At 42.2% G+C, this 16487-nt stretch overlaps 1 protein-coding gene and 1 pseudogene across 3 annotated transcripts; both read left to right on the top strand.

Annotated features, from left to right (window-relative positions):
* The first annotated feature begins 331 nt into the window (after positions 1-331).
* Positions 332-15334, top strand: TNFSF10 (TNF superfamily member 10). 2 transcript variants are annotated; one of them, XM_081137828.1, is made up of 5 exons: positions 332-612; positions 4999-5136; positions 7936-7978; positions 10348-10452; positions 12114-15334. In XM_081137828.1, exons 1-5 carry the CDS (start codon positions 481-483, stop codon positions 12551-12553), a joined length of 858 nt encoding a protein of 285 aa, XP_080993954.1. In that variant the 5' UTR covers positions 332-480; the 3' UTR covers positions 12554-15334. The 2 variants fall into 2 exon arrangements, with proteins under 2 accessions (XP_080993954.1, XP_080993955.1); XM_081137829.1 differs by lacking the exon at positions 332-612 and adding an exon at positions 4416-4888.
* LOC308557384 (tubulin alpha-1A chain pseudogene) lies at positions 13872-15129 on the top strand (annotated as a pseudogene). The gene has a single exon. The product of its transcript is annotated as a tubulin alpha-1A chain pseudogene (transcript).
* Positions 15335-16487: the final 1153 nt, after the last annotated feature.

Raw genomic sequence — 16487 nt, 5'->3', positions numbered from 1 at the left:
TTAATGAGGCAGAAAGTTTTCTGTATTCCTCAAATCATGTATTCCTCTTCCTTCATAACATACGGGGTATAAGATTGGATATGTGTTTGGACTCCTCTGCTCATCCATCCACACTCCACTACTCAAAGCAACGCTGATTTAGGCTTGAAATCTAATAGTTATCAGGACAACTGAGGACCCAGAATGAAGGTGGCAAACTGCTACCAGGTGAGACCTCCGAAGGAATACAATGTATCTGTCCCCTATTTACAAATATTTTGTAAATCACAGCTCTTATAATAAAATCCTTATGTAACAGACATTTTTAAAAAATCTTTACAGATTTTCATAGGACACTCGCAGTAGCAAGAGCTTCTTCTTTCTGTTTCAGACAAGGGTAGTGGTTGTTTCCGAGGACACAGAAACAGAAAGTGAAACTTATCACTTGTTTTTCTGGAAGGTTCCCTCATTTTGACTGCAGAAGGCTGCTCATGACAGACCATGACTGCTCTACAGGTCCCAGAGAGGTCCAGTCTGTGCCTGAGATATATGCTGATCCTGATCACCACAGTTCTCCTGCAATGCTTCTGTGTGACTGTGGCATACATGTACTTCACCCACGAGATGAAGCAGGTCAGTACAATGCAGACGGGGGATGGAAGCTGTCAGCACTCTCAGATTAACTGCCTCTCCTTTGCCTCTCTATTCACTCCTCTTTGAAAACTTCATAGTGAAGAAAATGTTTGCTTTCTCTGCCTGTGGACCCTAACTGCTAATGCACATAGTTACTGAGCACTGTGCAAATGTGTAAGTGCAAGGCATTGTGTCAACAAAGTTTTCTGTATTCCTCAAATCATGTATTCCTCTTCCTTCATAACATATGGGGTATAAGATTGGATATGTGTTTGGACTCCTCTGCTCATCCATCCACACTCCACTACTCAAAGCAACGCTGATTTAGCAACTGGTCCCACCAGTCACTGCTGCAGGCAGCAAACTCTTGAGGTTTTTTTTCTGTCTTCAACAGAATACGTATTTCGTATTAGCAGTTGCTACCATTCATTGAGTGCTTTTTGCTAAATGCTTTCTAGATCTTGACTCTAATTCTTAGGTGTCAGAGTAGCTGCACCAGGGCAGGACTCTATGTGCTTTTGCACACACATGGCACATGGATCCCACATATGTGGTGATACCACTAGTGCACGGGAAGAAAACAGAGTCAGAGCTCAGCCCAAAGCCAGGTAAGAATAATATTATTGCTTTATGTTTTTGGATGTGGTTAATTCCAGTGATTTTTCAGTTATTTACAGGACTTGGCACAGACAGAAATGCTCTCTTTACACACTGTTTGCATATCCTCTGGCTTTAGGGCTATAAACCAGACTCTTCCTCCCACCTTTCTTTTCAATGTTTTAAATTATTAGGTAGACATACTTTCAAAAGTTAGCAGGTAGAATAATGCACATATGAATTAAAATCAGAGCCAAGCCTTGGAACACCATTAGGTTTTTCTTTTTCCCTCCAGGACATGGGATGGAGACAGATCTGATCTTTGAAATATGTTTTGGTTTTAGGTTCTCTTGCATTTGTGTGTTGACAATAGTGAGAATATAAAGGACTAGCATTCTGCCTATTCCTTGACCACAGGCATGTAATGGGGAAAGTCGGTAATAAAGTGATTATCAGGTGAACTCACCTTTCACTGCTCATTATAAAATAATTGAAAATAAAACTGCCATTCAATGCCTGTGGATAGTCCAGGTATAAATCCAGGTACATCTGACAGAAAAAAAAAAACATAAAATAAAACAGTGCCATTTTAATTTGTGTATTTCTCAACTATATAAAACATTTGGTACTATGAATGCAAAACCGCTGAAAAGAAACCAACTCAACTTTTTGTCTTCTTTTATATATTTTGACTAATTGTATATTATAAAAAACTGTGAGTTGGAAGGAACTTTGAACACCCCCCATTTTATAGATGAGACTAGAGACCCCTAGAGAAATGATTCAGCCTCTGAAGTTTCTGAATCTCTGAGAACGTTTTATGACAAGGGGACTGTCTATCACTGTGGCATCATAGATGGGGAGGGAAACAAGAGAAAAGAACCCTTCTCCACCAATCTCCATAAATGATCCTTTAGATCCTTTATGCTATTTGTGGATTAGAGAAGATTGTCAGTGCCGCAGAGTGGGTCAGCACTGCGACCTTTGTCTCTGAGCCAGCCGAAAAGGAGTCCACCCTGCTAAGCTCAGCCCTGTGGAGGATACTGATTGGTCCTGGCCTGGACAATGGACAGCGGAAATCCTCTCCACAGAACTTAGGGCTTCTGGAACAGAGGAGCAGCTCTCAGTGCAAAAGCTTTCTCTCCTTCCAGAGCCACACACTTGAAGAGAGCACTCACATCCTCCTGCCCTCAACACACAGATGTCAGCGAGACAAAAGCCCCAGCCCGAGATGTAGAGATTAAACTCATGTGGTAGAAAGGATGGATGTGAAAAGAAAAGAGGGCAGAGAGGCACATCACATTAGTAATCGTTACTCATTTTTAAAAAACCCACAGCGCGCCCTTTTCCCATCTGTCTAGTTACCCGCATTGGGCAAGGTCCATAGAAGAAACTACCAGATATCATCATGCGAGGAATATGTGGGAATGTGGAGGGTGATGGGGCTTTCTCTCTCGGTTTCTGTTCTCAGAAATCAATAATTATGCATAAAAATGTCTAAAAGAAAAACACCAAAATGTTCACAACTGTGATCTCTAGATGGTAAGGTGCTTTTTTCCTTTTTGTTTTTCTACATTTTATAAATTTTCTACAATGAATATCATAAAAATATCTATGCTATCCATATATGACTTTCATGCAGATTTAAAGAATGTGACATTTTTACATAGTCTTAAGAGAAAACAACCATACACAAAATTGCCCCCCCCCAGTCTGATCTCAACCCTGCAAACAAGAGAGATCATGCAAAGGGTAGCTAGGAGGTGGGGTTAGGTGGGTCTGGTGGGGTTTTTGTTGGTTGTTTTTGCTTTTGGAAAAATGTTCTTTACCTTTCTATATTTTCTAGGTTGCCTGTGTGTCCTCAGTGTTTCTAGGCTTCATTTGAAGTAACAATAATGTCACATTAGCTTGTCAACCTCCCTCCCATGTATACCCAGGACCTTACTCAATTTTCAAGGTTCTCTCTCCCAAACAGGAAGTTTTTCTGAAAAATGTACAGAGGCTATCCAGAGGCACTAATCAGCAGTTGGCCCCTCTCAAACTACACTTCCTTTCACAGCTAACCAGAGTTCCTGATCCCAAGCAGCTCTCAGCTCTGCCTCTCCCTGACCTCGACCCTCACCTCCCATGCTCTACAGCTTCCAACTGCTGTGAAACAAGTTCAAATTGTTCAATCCCTTCTGTGTCACATCTTTCTGTCTCAAGGAGTCAATAGAAGTTCCTGAGCCTGCATTTTTAGTTTCATCAGACCGGTGCCTGGCCAAAGCACGCCCATGTTGGCTGGGTTGGGATAGTCTCAGGTAAAGTTGTTCTTCCTGAAACTGCCTTCAGGCCTTTCATTTGAAACCAGATCTTCCTCTCTGCTAGGCAAGTTCTCATATTTCTAAACCACATGCAATGGAATTTCTTCTTGGGAAAGGCTTTTCAGTTCCTATGTAAACTGCAAATAATAGATGTCTACAATAGAAGAGTGAAGGGTGGGCAGGGGCAGAGAAATGCTGTCTAATTCCGTTGCCAGTCATATCTCAGCTCAGGTGGCCCCAGCTGTCACCTCTACTACATTGACCAGGAGAATATTTTGCCCTTGTAATTAAATTAAGGAAGAATGAAAATATTTAAAAGTAAATGCATGTTCTTTGCCAGAGTGTGTGGAAGGCATTAATTAACTCAGGTTTATGTTTTTGCACTTGAGGAACCTTGATCAAATGTCCACAGGGCACTTGGCTGAGTACAGTGCCACATGACTCTGGCTAGGGCCTCTCATACACAGTTAAAGTTGTTTTGATTTGGAACGAGCAGGTCATCTTTAAGTGTGAGCCTCCCTTCATGCTTTGGAGTCTCCTAAGTTCAAGTAGCAGAAAGAAAAATGGCCACTTTTGCATTTTTTTCTCCAGAGAAAGGCAGTTAAGTAGATTTGTACAGGGAAATAACATCTCAATAGTTAAAAATAAAAGCAGGAAGTAAAAAACAAAAGACCTGTGTGCACTCCCTGAAGTGCTGTTTGGTTAGGGTTGCGTGTGTGAGTGCATGCCAGCATGTGCTTATGGGCTTGTGTGTTTCCCATCCAGCAGGGACTGTTGACAACAAAGATTATAAATGTTTATTCTCAATCAGGAAGATGTAGCTTCACATGGTGTTTCAAATCTCTGCAGGTAAACAGACCCCTAGCTAGTGTGTATATTTAATGAGGCAGCATTCAGATTTTTAGCGGCAAAGTGATCAAACTTTACCATCCAAGAGAAGTAGAAATCACAGCAATAACTAGAATCCACTCAGACAGCCAAAGCTCAGATCAAGAAACAGAACATGACCTGAACCCCAAATGGTTTGGCTAATTTTTTATTTAGAATCCTTAAATTTAAACAGACTCTACTGCCTAGTTTGTATCTCAGTGGGTTTCCACCTTTAGAATGGGATCCACACTATGTCAGAACTGAGCGAGACCTCAAAGAGCACCAGTGAACCAGCTCAAGTCTCAGATGAAGAACAGACACAGAAGAGAAGTGGAAATTTGCTGAGGGACACACAACTACTTGATGGCTGGAGCAACTGAAGGCATTGTGACTCAGGATGCCTGCCCCACACCTGTGACACTTCCACCATATCCAACTGCTTACTTTTATTCAAAGGACAGAGGACAGCAGGCCTACTTTAATTTCAAGCCATGAGCTTATCCAAGGTGCCAAGACTCCCCTGAATCTTTCATCAGTTTCTGTAGCTTTAACTTCTAAATGAACAGAATCAAAAGCTGTTGTGGATAATATTGTGTTATATGCAATCTCGTCCTAGATGCAGGACAAGTACTCCAAAAGCGGCATCGCCTGCATCTTAAAGGAAGCTAACAGCTCTTGGGACCCCAGTGATGTGGAGAATATGAACGACCCCTGCTGGCAAATGATGTGGCAACTACGCCAGTTTGTTAGGAAGGTAGGTGGGCTATTGGGTGACTTCACAAGCTGGCATAGAAGGTTGGAGGAGAAGGAATATTTAAGATCATCACTTCTAGACTCCTTATTTTGCAAAAGGGGAAACTGAGGCCCAGAGGGTTTAAGTAATTTCCCTTAAATTCATAGAACTAGAAAAAGGTGGAACAGCACCGAGCAGTGGGTCCTGGTCAACTCCTGGTCTAGAGTTCATGCCTCTACTCTAAGACAGCCTCCCCACCTGGTCTAACCTTTTTATCTTACATTGTGGGAACTGAGGCACAGACAGAGCAAATATGCTCAAGGTCAGACAACAATGAAGGATGTATGTGATTTTTTTATTCAGGAGACAAAAGGGGCCAAGAAATGGTGTTTCATATTCTTCCCACATGTTGATCTCAAAGAGGGAAGGAAGAGATATTTGAGAAGTTGAAGGTGATGACATCTCAATTTATAGTTAGTAAATGACAAACTATAGCATTATCTTTTTTTTTTTAATCGTCCCCCGAGGATTTTTTTCTCCATTGCTTTTGAGAGAGAGTGGAAGGGAGAGAGAGAAAGAGAGAGAAACATTGATGTGAGTGAGGCATATCGATTGGTTGCCTCCTGCACTGGCCCTGGCAGGGACCGAGCCTGCAACCGAGATACATGCCTTTGCCCAGAATTGAACCGGGGACCCTTCAGTCTGTGGGCCGATGCTCTAACCACTGAGCCAAACCGGCTAGGGCATAGTATTATCTTTTTATGGAAGTTGCTTAAACAGGATCTCTGGCATAAACATTATGTTAACTGTTTATTTCACAAAATACAATGAAATAATTTTACTTTCAGTCATGTGACATGTCAAATGAAGTTTCTTCTCTCAGGCTCTTCCTTCCTGGTAAGAAAGCATTTGGTAATATTTACCTTCTGCCTACTTAGAAAAGTCAGAGGAGAACACAAATATGAAAATGCTCTGTAAAGGAGGAAGTACCAGGATTGTTTAAATACTCGGGACATTCCCAGTATAAGGAGGAGGAAGTGTTTTGCTGGCATGATCGTGAGTCCATGGTTTGGTGCTCAGACTGGCTTTTCATAGAATCAGTGTTTTATTGCAGTTACAGATCCTACTTATAAACCTAAACAGTCCTCACTGTAGAGCTCAGATGTCACCCATGATGCTGTTTCTATGAAAAATGAAATTGGACTTCCAGCTGGCAGTGGGCACAGCCACCCAGGAAGTGTGACCTGGGCAGGGCTCCCACTGCATTCATGCTGCACTGAAGCAGCTGTGACTCCATCACCCCGAGTGACAAAGACCAGGAAAGGTCCAGGGTTGGGGGAGGGTCCCGAGGAACCTAGGAATGGGACTCCATAGATCCTGGGGTTAACGGGAGGGCAAACCCACAGGTTTGGGGGCTGGATGCTGGGGCTGGGAGTGGGAGTGGGGAGATAAGTAGTGGGGATGGATTTATGTTCTCTTTCCTGTTATTGTCCCTCTTTTTCCCACCCTCATATCCTGCCATTAACTAGATCAGAGAGAAGCTGGGAGAGGACACAGGGGTAGGTAAGAGTGCAAGAAAAAGATTTCCCATTTTTTTTCCTGGCACCATTCATTGAACAGGCTCTTTCCAGTAAACACCCTCTACCCATTACACATATTAGCTCCTTTAATTCTCACAACAGCTCTATGAGGAAGAAATCATTATCTTCTTTTTTTTTAAATAGATGAAGTTAAAGTTTACATCAGTTAAGTGACGTGAGAAAAGTTTCCCAGAGCTGATCATTGACAGATTTGAATCCAGGCCACCTGGTCGTACTGTAGTCATTCCTGTGGGTTGCCTCCCACACTAGGAATTACCCTTCTCTCCTGCCGCTCTTCTTCCTTCCAGTGCCCACTGAACACACTGTACTCGGGAAACGTATTTATACGTTTTACGTTGACTGGTAATAGAGCATGGGATTAAAAACTACCCCAAACAATGTGTGAACTACAGGCAGTCCCCCGATTGCCTGGGGACAGGGCCTGGGCCAGATAGGCGTGGCCCTAAGGAAGGGAGTTTCTGTTCGATGCAAAATAAACAGGAGCTGCAGAAAACGGGGGGGGGGGGGGGGGGGGGGGCAGTGAGAGGCAATACCCTGCCAGGGGCTGACGGCATGGAATGGAGGGGAATTTAGAAGCTGTGAATGAGCCAAGACAAGGTCTGTTTAGTTAACAGAAAGGCTCAGTTTTTATTCTTTCTGTTTTTTTCTACTGGTTAGTAGAAAGAGGAGATGCTAGATTTTTAGTAAAGATATGAGAACTTGGTAAAATATCTTTATGTTAAGAATGTCTCAACCACATTCTCAGAAATGAGAGAATGACATGGTATGGCCATGTTTGTGTATGTCTGGGGCATTGAGAGAAAGGAAGCGCGCCTCACATATGGGTCTGTCCAGTAATTTAAAGCCCTGGACTCTATTACACAGAGCACTTACACACACACCACAGAAGAAATGAGGTGACATGTCTGCCACATCCATCAGCCACAAGGAGGTCTGGGGAGGATTAGTCTGGCCTCACGTGGCCCATAGCTCCTTCCTTCTATGCTGCTCCAGGAGTGGACCTTCAAAGACTTTATCCAGAAACAGAACTTTCCCACACAGGGGACCATTCTGTGATCACCGCCTGGGGGTGGCTGCTTCAGTGTTCACCCCAACTTCCGAGGTTGATCTCTTACATAGAAACTTCCTGTTAGACATCAGCAAAAAGGGCCATAGACATTCCATAGTCCGTTTTAAATTTTTAGGAAAATTAACAAGCTTTATTCAATACTATTTGCAGATAAGTTTGAGAACCTATGAGGAAACCATTTCTCCAGATCCAGGTATATTTTTTTGTTTTTTTGTTATTTTAACTTTCTAGTCTCCACTTCATGGCAGGGTGAAGGACTCCCCATCCCCTTTCTTTCTGCTCCTTTACACATCTTGCCTCTGACCTGTGGCTCAGAGTTTCAAGCTACTTGATTCTGTTTCCCTTTTTGCATTGGTCGCTAGAAAGCTAAGAACCAAATCTGTGGCCCGACCTTTTTTCAGTTGAGTCTTATTTTTCTAACATAGATTTTCCTTTCACCTCAATTTTGTTATTTTTTTACCTTCTAATGCTTGTAAATAAGCCATCTAAATCCTTTCTAGAGGATGGCTGAAAGTAAGGTAAATCAGGGTCCCTGAGTTACCTGTCTCCTCTGCCTCTGACCACCACAGGCTCTATCCTTTCTTTATGCAGAAACCCCTCTCTCCATCATCCCTTTCCCAACAAGCCTTATACCCACCCACAATTTTCATCCTGTGGTCCCCATGCCAGAGCATCTTCCTGTTTATTACCAGCAGCCTGCTCTTGACCCACGCCCCCTTCAGTGCCGTTGCAGAGGCTGGCTTCTTTGGTCTTCCATCTGGCTTCTTTTGTGTCTGGCCTTTGCCGTAACTGGCCCCGTCTCCTCCTCCATCCTCACCACCTAACTGTCAGAACTTCCTTGGCCACCCTCCTACGTAAGTTCCCCCACATCCTGTTATTTCTATCACACATACTTTGTTCATTTCCTTTCGTTTTTATATATTTTTATCTGTGTGCTGTCTGATTCCTTAGTAGGCCAGAGATCCACAAAGACAGAAAACATGTCTGTTTCTCCCTATACCTAGCACCTAAACCTGTGCCTCAAACCTAGCTGATCCCCCACCCTTGCCTACACCATCTTCAGTGCGTGTGTGTGTGTGTGTGTGTGTGTGTGTGTATTTTGATTGACATGAAAGTCACATAACAAACAATTAACCATTTAAAGAGCACAATTCAGTGGTAGTGAGTGCATTTACAATGTTGTGCCAACACACCACAACACTTAGAAGGTTCCTGATCCAGATTTTTTTTTAATTGAATAAATACATAAATAAAATTACTGAATTAAATTTACTACTTTTTTGCATTTGGCTCACTATAGCCCCATTTTCCCATACTAATGGCCATGCAGGCCTGAGTACATATACTGGAGCCTTACAGTCTTGGGGCACACAACCTGGCAGAGAAGAAAAGACCTGTCCCAGGGTCCAAGCATCTGATCATTTCCCCACCTCTTCTGATGAGGCAGGCTGGTGCCTCAGTCCACAGTCCACAGTAGATGCATGTACTATGTTCAGTGTTGGAAGAAAAATGTTCTTTTGTACTCATCCCAATAAGGTGCAGAAATCATGTACTTCTCAGAATACCAAGATGTATCCATGACACTGAAATATACATATTTGCAAGTTTCGTTCCTGGGAGCCAGTTGGAAATAGTAATATTTTTAAAAACCAATGTAAGGGCACTTGGGAAGTTTGAACTGATTTTTTAAAAGAGTAGTTTGTTGAATCTGTATTTTTTTTTAAATAATATATCTTTATTGATTTCAGAGAGAGGAAAGGAGAGGGAGAGAGAGATAGAAACATCAATGATGAGAGAGTCATTGATCAAGCCTGCAACCAGGCATGTGCCCTGACCGGGAATTGAACCCCGATCGCCTGGATCCTAGGTCGACGCTCAACCGCTGAGCCACGCCCGGCCGGGCAGAATCTGTATTTTTTAACGCTGCTCCAAAGTACTGGGATGGTGGTCAGTAAGTTATTTGTTTGTTATGATGTAGTGAATTGGCGACTTATATGCCCCTGTGCTGATTCTCGTGATCAGTATGTCAGTTCATGTTCCTTTTGGGAGGTGCTGGGGAATGACTTGGATGCCGGCTTGTAGCATCTATGGACAATTGTTATCACTGCCTACTCCTTTAGAATCACTAGTAGCTAGCAGAGAGGAAAAAACAGAGATTATGAAATTGGTATCATTCTATATATAACTGAAAATGGGAATTTGCCAATACCTGGTTATCGGTACACTTTAAATGACTTAGCAAGATTACTGAAGGTTCAGTTTTTGTTTGTTTGTTTGGATCTTTTGGGAAAAGGCTATATTCTCCCTAGTTGCTACTGAGATGCTGATAAATTATAACCCGAGTTACTGCTTATTCTTCCCATCTAAAGTACTTTTTAAATTAAACATAAATTGAAGTAGACTGATTATTGTACTAAAATGTAGGCTGCTTTTATGAAAACCCACATGGTCAACGTTGGAAGCCCAGTGTGCTCACAGTGCCCGATTGACAACAGCTGTGAATAGCACTGTCTCTGAGAGGCAGTTGGACAAGTGCTGATCATTTTTTCCCTTCTGTTTTAGAAAAGCAACAAAGCAGTCCTCCACTAGTAGCAGGAAAGGGGCTTCAGAGAGTAGCAGCTCACATAACCGGGACCACTCGGAGCGCGTCCACATTCCCAGTTCCAAGTAAGAGAAACACCAAATATACGGTTTAAAGGAGGGCAATGGAGGAATTTCGTCCAAATAATTTATTCTTTTAACTTGTACCTGAAATGTGTATATAGCGATCTACAAAATGCTCAGCACTAATCAGGCCTCAGACTGACTCTTTTCAGAAGCAAGGTTCTGAGACAAATAGCTCAGTCACTGCCTTGGCATGATGGGCCTCGGGAAAATGATAAAGTGGTGGGAGAACTTTGAGTTTCCCATGCCCCCAGTTTTGCCTTTTTTCCTTCTTTAAAGTAATTTCTTTTACTCACTTTTATCAAATCTTCCTCCTCAAAGTTCTGAATCAGTCATTTACTTTCACCATGAGTTACTGAGCATTCTTGTGACCTTTAAATTAGGCTGAACCACAGAAAGTGACGAATATTGGACCATTTTTAACTCACAGATGTGTCAGTTTCACATGGGTCAAACCCAATTTTTAACTGTAGAGCAGGTGCCCAGAGTGCTGTAGTTAAGTGCATGGGTCTTCTAGTCTAAATACCCATGCTGGGATCCCAGCTCCTCTTTACCTGGACACATGTTTTGAGTAAATTACTTAACCAAATCAAGTTTCAGTTTCTTATACAAAATAGAGATCATCTTTATGCAAAGTAGAGATAATCTTTAACTCATAAAACGGTAAAGATTAACACATGCAAAATGCCTGGTGTACTGTAAGTACTCACTAAGTAGTCACTTTTATTATTGTGAAACGTTCTGTCCCAAGTTAAAGAAATTTCAGGAAGTTAATGGATGAAAGCATTATTGGGGTATTTTGAGTGTTTGTTTCCTGTTTGGGTTTGTTCTAGGCAGTTGTCTTCGTCATATTCCTGAGCTCATGTTTTATAAGTGATTAACATGTTATGCTTATGAGTGAGATTATAATATTACTATTCACTACTCATCAACCAACATGGTAGTTATTTTAAACTCTTGAAAAACTAAATTTTGTTTAAATCATGGAGATGAGCCCAAAGTTTAAAGGACTGTCGTATTTTGTAGAACCCTTTTTAAATTCAGTCTCTGGGACTTAAAGATCAAGGATCTGAAGATCTTTAAATCTGGGATCTCATTGCCAAACCTGAGCTCTGTCTTATTGTGGACTAGAGATGCCTTCTGTTTGGATGGTGCCTTTGACTGCTGAAAAGACCAAGGAGGGAATCCAAACAGATCCAAAGGAACTGCAAGAAGTTCTGAGTTCTAGGCTTAAGGAACTAGATATGTTCCCTTTGGTTTCCCTACATGCTGTTCATATGAGTTCACCAGCACAGGACAGGGATTCAGGACAGGAGTTCTGCCCAGGAGTAAAGATTGCCATCTGAGTGAACCATCCCCTGTGCTACCATTCAGAGATAAGTGTGGCAGATGTGGCATAATACAGAAAAATACAGACAAAATAGAGAAAAATAAGGCCCTCCCAACAGGTCCCAATAATGCAGAAGCCTTCAGATTTCTCTATGTACAGAATTTAGAATCCTTGTAAGATGAGAGGAATAAAAAGATTTATGTTTGAAATAACTTATGTATTGAAATCCTTTGCAATACCAACCAAAAAATAGGCTAGCAACAGCTGTTGGAAACACCTTGCTTTGCTACAAACTCCCTTTTGCTAACTTTCTTTCTCTCTAACCTTCCTCCAGACTCCAAGAATGAAAACATTTGGGGCCATAAAATAACCTCCTGGGAGTCATCAAGAAAAGGATATTCATTTTTGAATAATTTGCACCTGAGGAAAGGAGAGTTAGTTATCCATCAAACAGGGTTCTATTATATCTATTCCCAGACATACTTTCGATTTCTGGAACCTGAGGATGTTTCAAAAGTAAAGAACAGAAGGAAAAACAAACAAATGGTGCAATATATTTACAAAGTCACAGCCTATCCTGACCCTATACTGCTGATGAAAAGTGCTAGAAATAGTTGTTGGTCTGAAGATGAACAATATGGACTCTATTCCATCTATCAAGGTGGAGTATTTGAGCTTCAAGAAAATGACAGAATTTTTGTATCTGTAACTAATGTGCAATTGGTTGACATGGACCAACAAGCCAGTTTTTTTGGGGCCTTTTTAATTGGCTAGATGATCTGCAACACATGCTTTTTTAAAATTCTCACCCAAGGATACATTTATTGATTTTTAGAGAGAGGGTGAGAGAGAGAAACATTGATGTGAGTGAGAAACATCAATTGGCTGCCTCCCATACGTGCCCCTGCCAGGGATCAAACCTGAAACCTAGTTCTGTGCCCTGACCGGGAATCGCTGCAACCAACTGAGCCATCCAGCCGGGGCGCACATGCTTTATTATTATTTTTTAACTGATTTTTAGAAAGAGAGGAAGGGAGAGAGAGACAGAAACATCGATGACAGAGAAACATCATTTGGTTGTTTCCTTCATGCCCCCTACTGAGGACTGAGCCCCAAACCCAGGCTTGTGCCCTGACCAGGAATCAAACCAGTGACCTCTTGGTGCATGGGTTGAGGCTCAACCATTGAGCAACACTGGCCAGGCAACACATGCTTTTTTAATATATCTGAAAAGGGTCCCAACTTATTACCAAAAAAAAAAAGAAATCGCTAAAAGGTTCTCTCATCCACCGTCTAAGTGTTGTGCTGTGCAGTCAGGAACCTCGGTTCCTGAGTGTCTCCCATCTCGAACAATTTGGTTCTCGACCAAATTGCTCACAGAAAAATGTCTGTTTTCAAACAAACTTCAGCTCTTGATCTGACAACCCATTCATGCTGATACATCAGCATGACAAAAAGTCTCTCAGGCTACAAGCAAGGAAGAGAATTCGAATCAGTTTACCCCTAAACCTCCAGTTGCTAACATCTCAGGATATTGTGCTGTGAATATTTTTGTTTTGATTTGGCTTTTTGTTTTCTTTTGTTTTTGTTGCTAGTGAAGTAGACAATTAACACAATTTAAAAAATATAAGGAGGCCACCAAGTGTGCTGATGTTGCTAAGAGTGTTAAAGTGCTCACAAAACAATCATCACTGGCAACTGAAGAGATAGAAAAACTGTTGCTGATTTGGATAAAGAAGAGCAGTCAGTCAGTGACAGCATTTCAGAGGCAATGATATGTGAAAAACCAAAGATGCTGCACCCCTGATATAAGAAAGGTTAAAACAGGGAATCATTTACAGGTCTGGAGTAGGTTAATCCAATTTACATTATTTCTAATGGGAAAAATGACTCAGTTTTCAAACAGATCACTTCCCGAACAGCCTTCCAGAATGAATTAAGTTCAAGAACTGAGGTTTCACTGTAAGAAGCAACAACCTTCCCGCCATCTGCTCCCCACAAAGCAGCAACCATGCATGAGTGAATTTCCACCCACGTTGGCCAGGCTGGTGCCCAATCAGCAATGCCTGCTGGGAGTTCTACTGCCTGAAACATGGCATCCAGCCTGAAGACCAGATGCAAGTTACAAGACCACTGGGGTGGGGGAGGAGACAACTCCTTCAACACCTTCTTCAGTGAGAGGCTCTGGCAACCATGAGCCCAGGACAGTGTTTGTAGACCTGGAACCCACAGTCATTGATGAAGTTTGCACTGGTACCTACTGCCAGCTCTTCCAACCTGAGCAGCTCATCACAGGTAAGGAAGATGCTGCCAATGACTATGCCTGCTGGCACTACACCATTGGTAATGAAACCATCAACCTCGTCTTGGACCGAATTCAGAAACTGACCAGAGCACAGGTCTTCAGGGCTTCTTGGTTTTCCAGTTTTGGCATGGGAACTGGTTCTTTGTTCACTTCTCTGCTGATGGAACGTTTCTCTGTTGATTATGGCAAGAAGTCCAAGCTGGAGTTCTCCTTTTATCCAGCCCCCTAGGTTTCCACAGCTGTAGTTGGACCCTACAACTCCATCTTCACCCACGCCGCCCTTGAGCACCCTGATTGTGCCTTCATGGTTGACAATGAGGCCATCTATGACATCCATCACAGAAACCTTGGGATTGAGTGAGCTACCGATACCAGCTTGAATAGGTTGATAGGTAAAATTGTGTTCTCCATCTTTGTTTCCCTCTGTGTTAATAGAGCCCTGAATGTTGATCTGACCAAGTTCCAGCCCAACCTGGTATTCTATCCTCACATCTACTTCCTTCTGGCCACATATGCCCTTGTCATCCCTGTGGAGAAAGTCTACCATGAAGAGCTTACTGTAGCAGAGATCACCAATACATGCTCTTTGAGCCAGCCAACCTGATGCTGAAATGTGACCCTCACCACAGTAAATACACTGTTTGCTGCCTGTTGCACTGTGGTGACATGGTTCCCACAGATGGCAATGCTGCCACTGCCACCATCAAGACCAAGTGTACCATCAGTGTGTGGACTGGTGCCCCAACGTTGGCACTAATTACCAGACTTCCATTGTGATACCTGGCGGACACCTGGCCAAAGTACAGTGAGCTGTGTACCTGCTGAGCAACACTACAGCTGTTGCTGAGGTCTGGGCTCCCCTGGACCACAAGTATCATCTGATGTATGCCAAGTGTGCCTTTGTCCACGAGTACATGGGTGAGGGCATGGAGGAAGGAGAGTTTTCTGAGGCCATGGGGACATGGATGCCCTTGAAAAGAATGATGAGAAGGTTGGTGTGGATTCTGTTGAAGGAGAGGGTGAGGAAGGAGGAGGGGAATACTAAAGCTAAAATGTCACACAGTGCTGCTTTTACAGTGAAGCTTACTCTGTTTCAAACATCAAAAAGTTGTGGTCTTATCAGTTAATATGTATGCACCAGCATATACACTTATATACAATTACTGGTCTATGCTTTAAAACACGGCACTTTGTTACAGGTCCAACCTGTTCTCTGATGGGTTTGAGTAAAGTATTCCCTGTCTTAAATGAAAAAAAGAAAAAAGAAAGAGTAATGATCATAAATAGCATATCACATTGATAGCTTCCAGGCTGCTGTAAGGGACAGCATTTGCCAAATCGGAAGAGAAAGGGGTGCCACTAAACGGTCATGGTCTTGGGAGGCAGCCTTCTGTCAACATATGCAGTGTGCAAAAGGAGCTTGCCCTGTGCAGGACTTTGCAGGAGTTGTCTCATACACCTGGATTTGGTGGAAATAAGAAACTTCCTTTAGAAAGAGCATTGTATTGTTTTTTAAAAAACTGAAGTTATGTTCTTGAATGGCTTTTACTATCAAAAGTCAAGCTGGCCAAAAATGCTGAAGATATCTTTGATAAAGGCCTCTATAACGAGCAATGAACTGATCAGAAGTCAGGGAATTTGGTTTCATGCGAGGAGGAGAAATGGGAAAGTGGAAATCACAAACTAAGGTAAGTCAGCAAAAAATAGCCAAATGAAGATCCACCCCGCCCACTCCTCCACTGCCAAATATCAATATCTAGTATATATCTGATTAAGGTTGTATTACTCATTTGCCCCTTCCAGAAAAACAGCTAGTACTTTCATCATCTAAAATCATGACCTAAAACGTTTCACTTGACCATTTAACCTAAGCGGTTGGATAAAAAATTAGTTGTAGTATTTGTCTAATCTCTTATCATTGTTATTCCTAAACACAGCATAATGTATACTCTTTGAGTATATGCTCAAATTTTCATTCAAATGTGTCCTGATCAAATAGGCCTTTTTCAAAAAGGCTCATTGAGATTTAAATTTACAACAGCCTGGGAGGGCGTGGCTCAGCAGTTGAGCATCTACCTAGGATCCAGGAGATCATGGTTCAATTCCCAGTCAGGGCGCAGGCTCGATCCCCAGCAGGGGGCGTGCAGGAGGCAACAGATCAATGACTCTCATCATTGATGTTTCTCTCTCTCTCCCTCTCCCTTTCTCTCTCCCTTCCTCTCTCTGAAATCAATAAAGATATATTTTAAAAATAAATATAAATATAAATAAATTTACAACATGCTGCAGACACCTGGCACTTCTGACCCTCTTCACTCTACTTCTTCCATAACACTAATCAAGTTCTTACATATGAACACACTGACTTATCTGTTATTCTGTTTTTTTTAAAGCCTGCCTCCT

The sequence above is a fragment of the Miniopterus schreibersii genome, assembly GCF_964146895.1.
Source record: "Miniopterus schreibersii genome assembly, chromosome: 5".
NCBI classification, from domain to species: Eukaryota; Metazoa; Chordata; class Mammalia; order Chiroptera; family Miniopteridae; genus Miniopterus; species Miniopterus schreibersii.
This window is presented reverse-complemented; position numbering and strand designations above follow the sequence as displayed.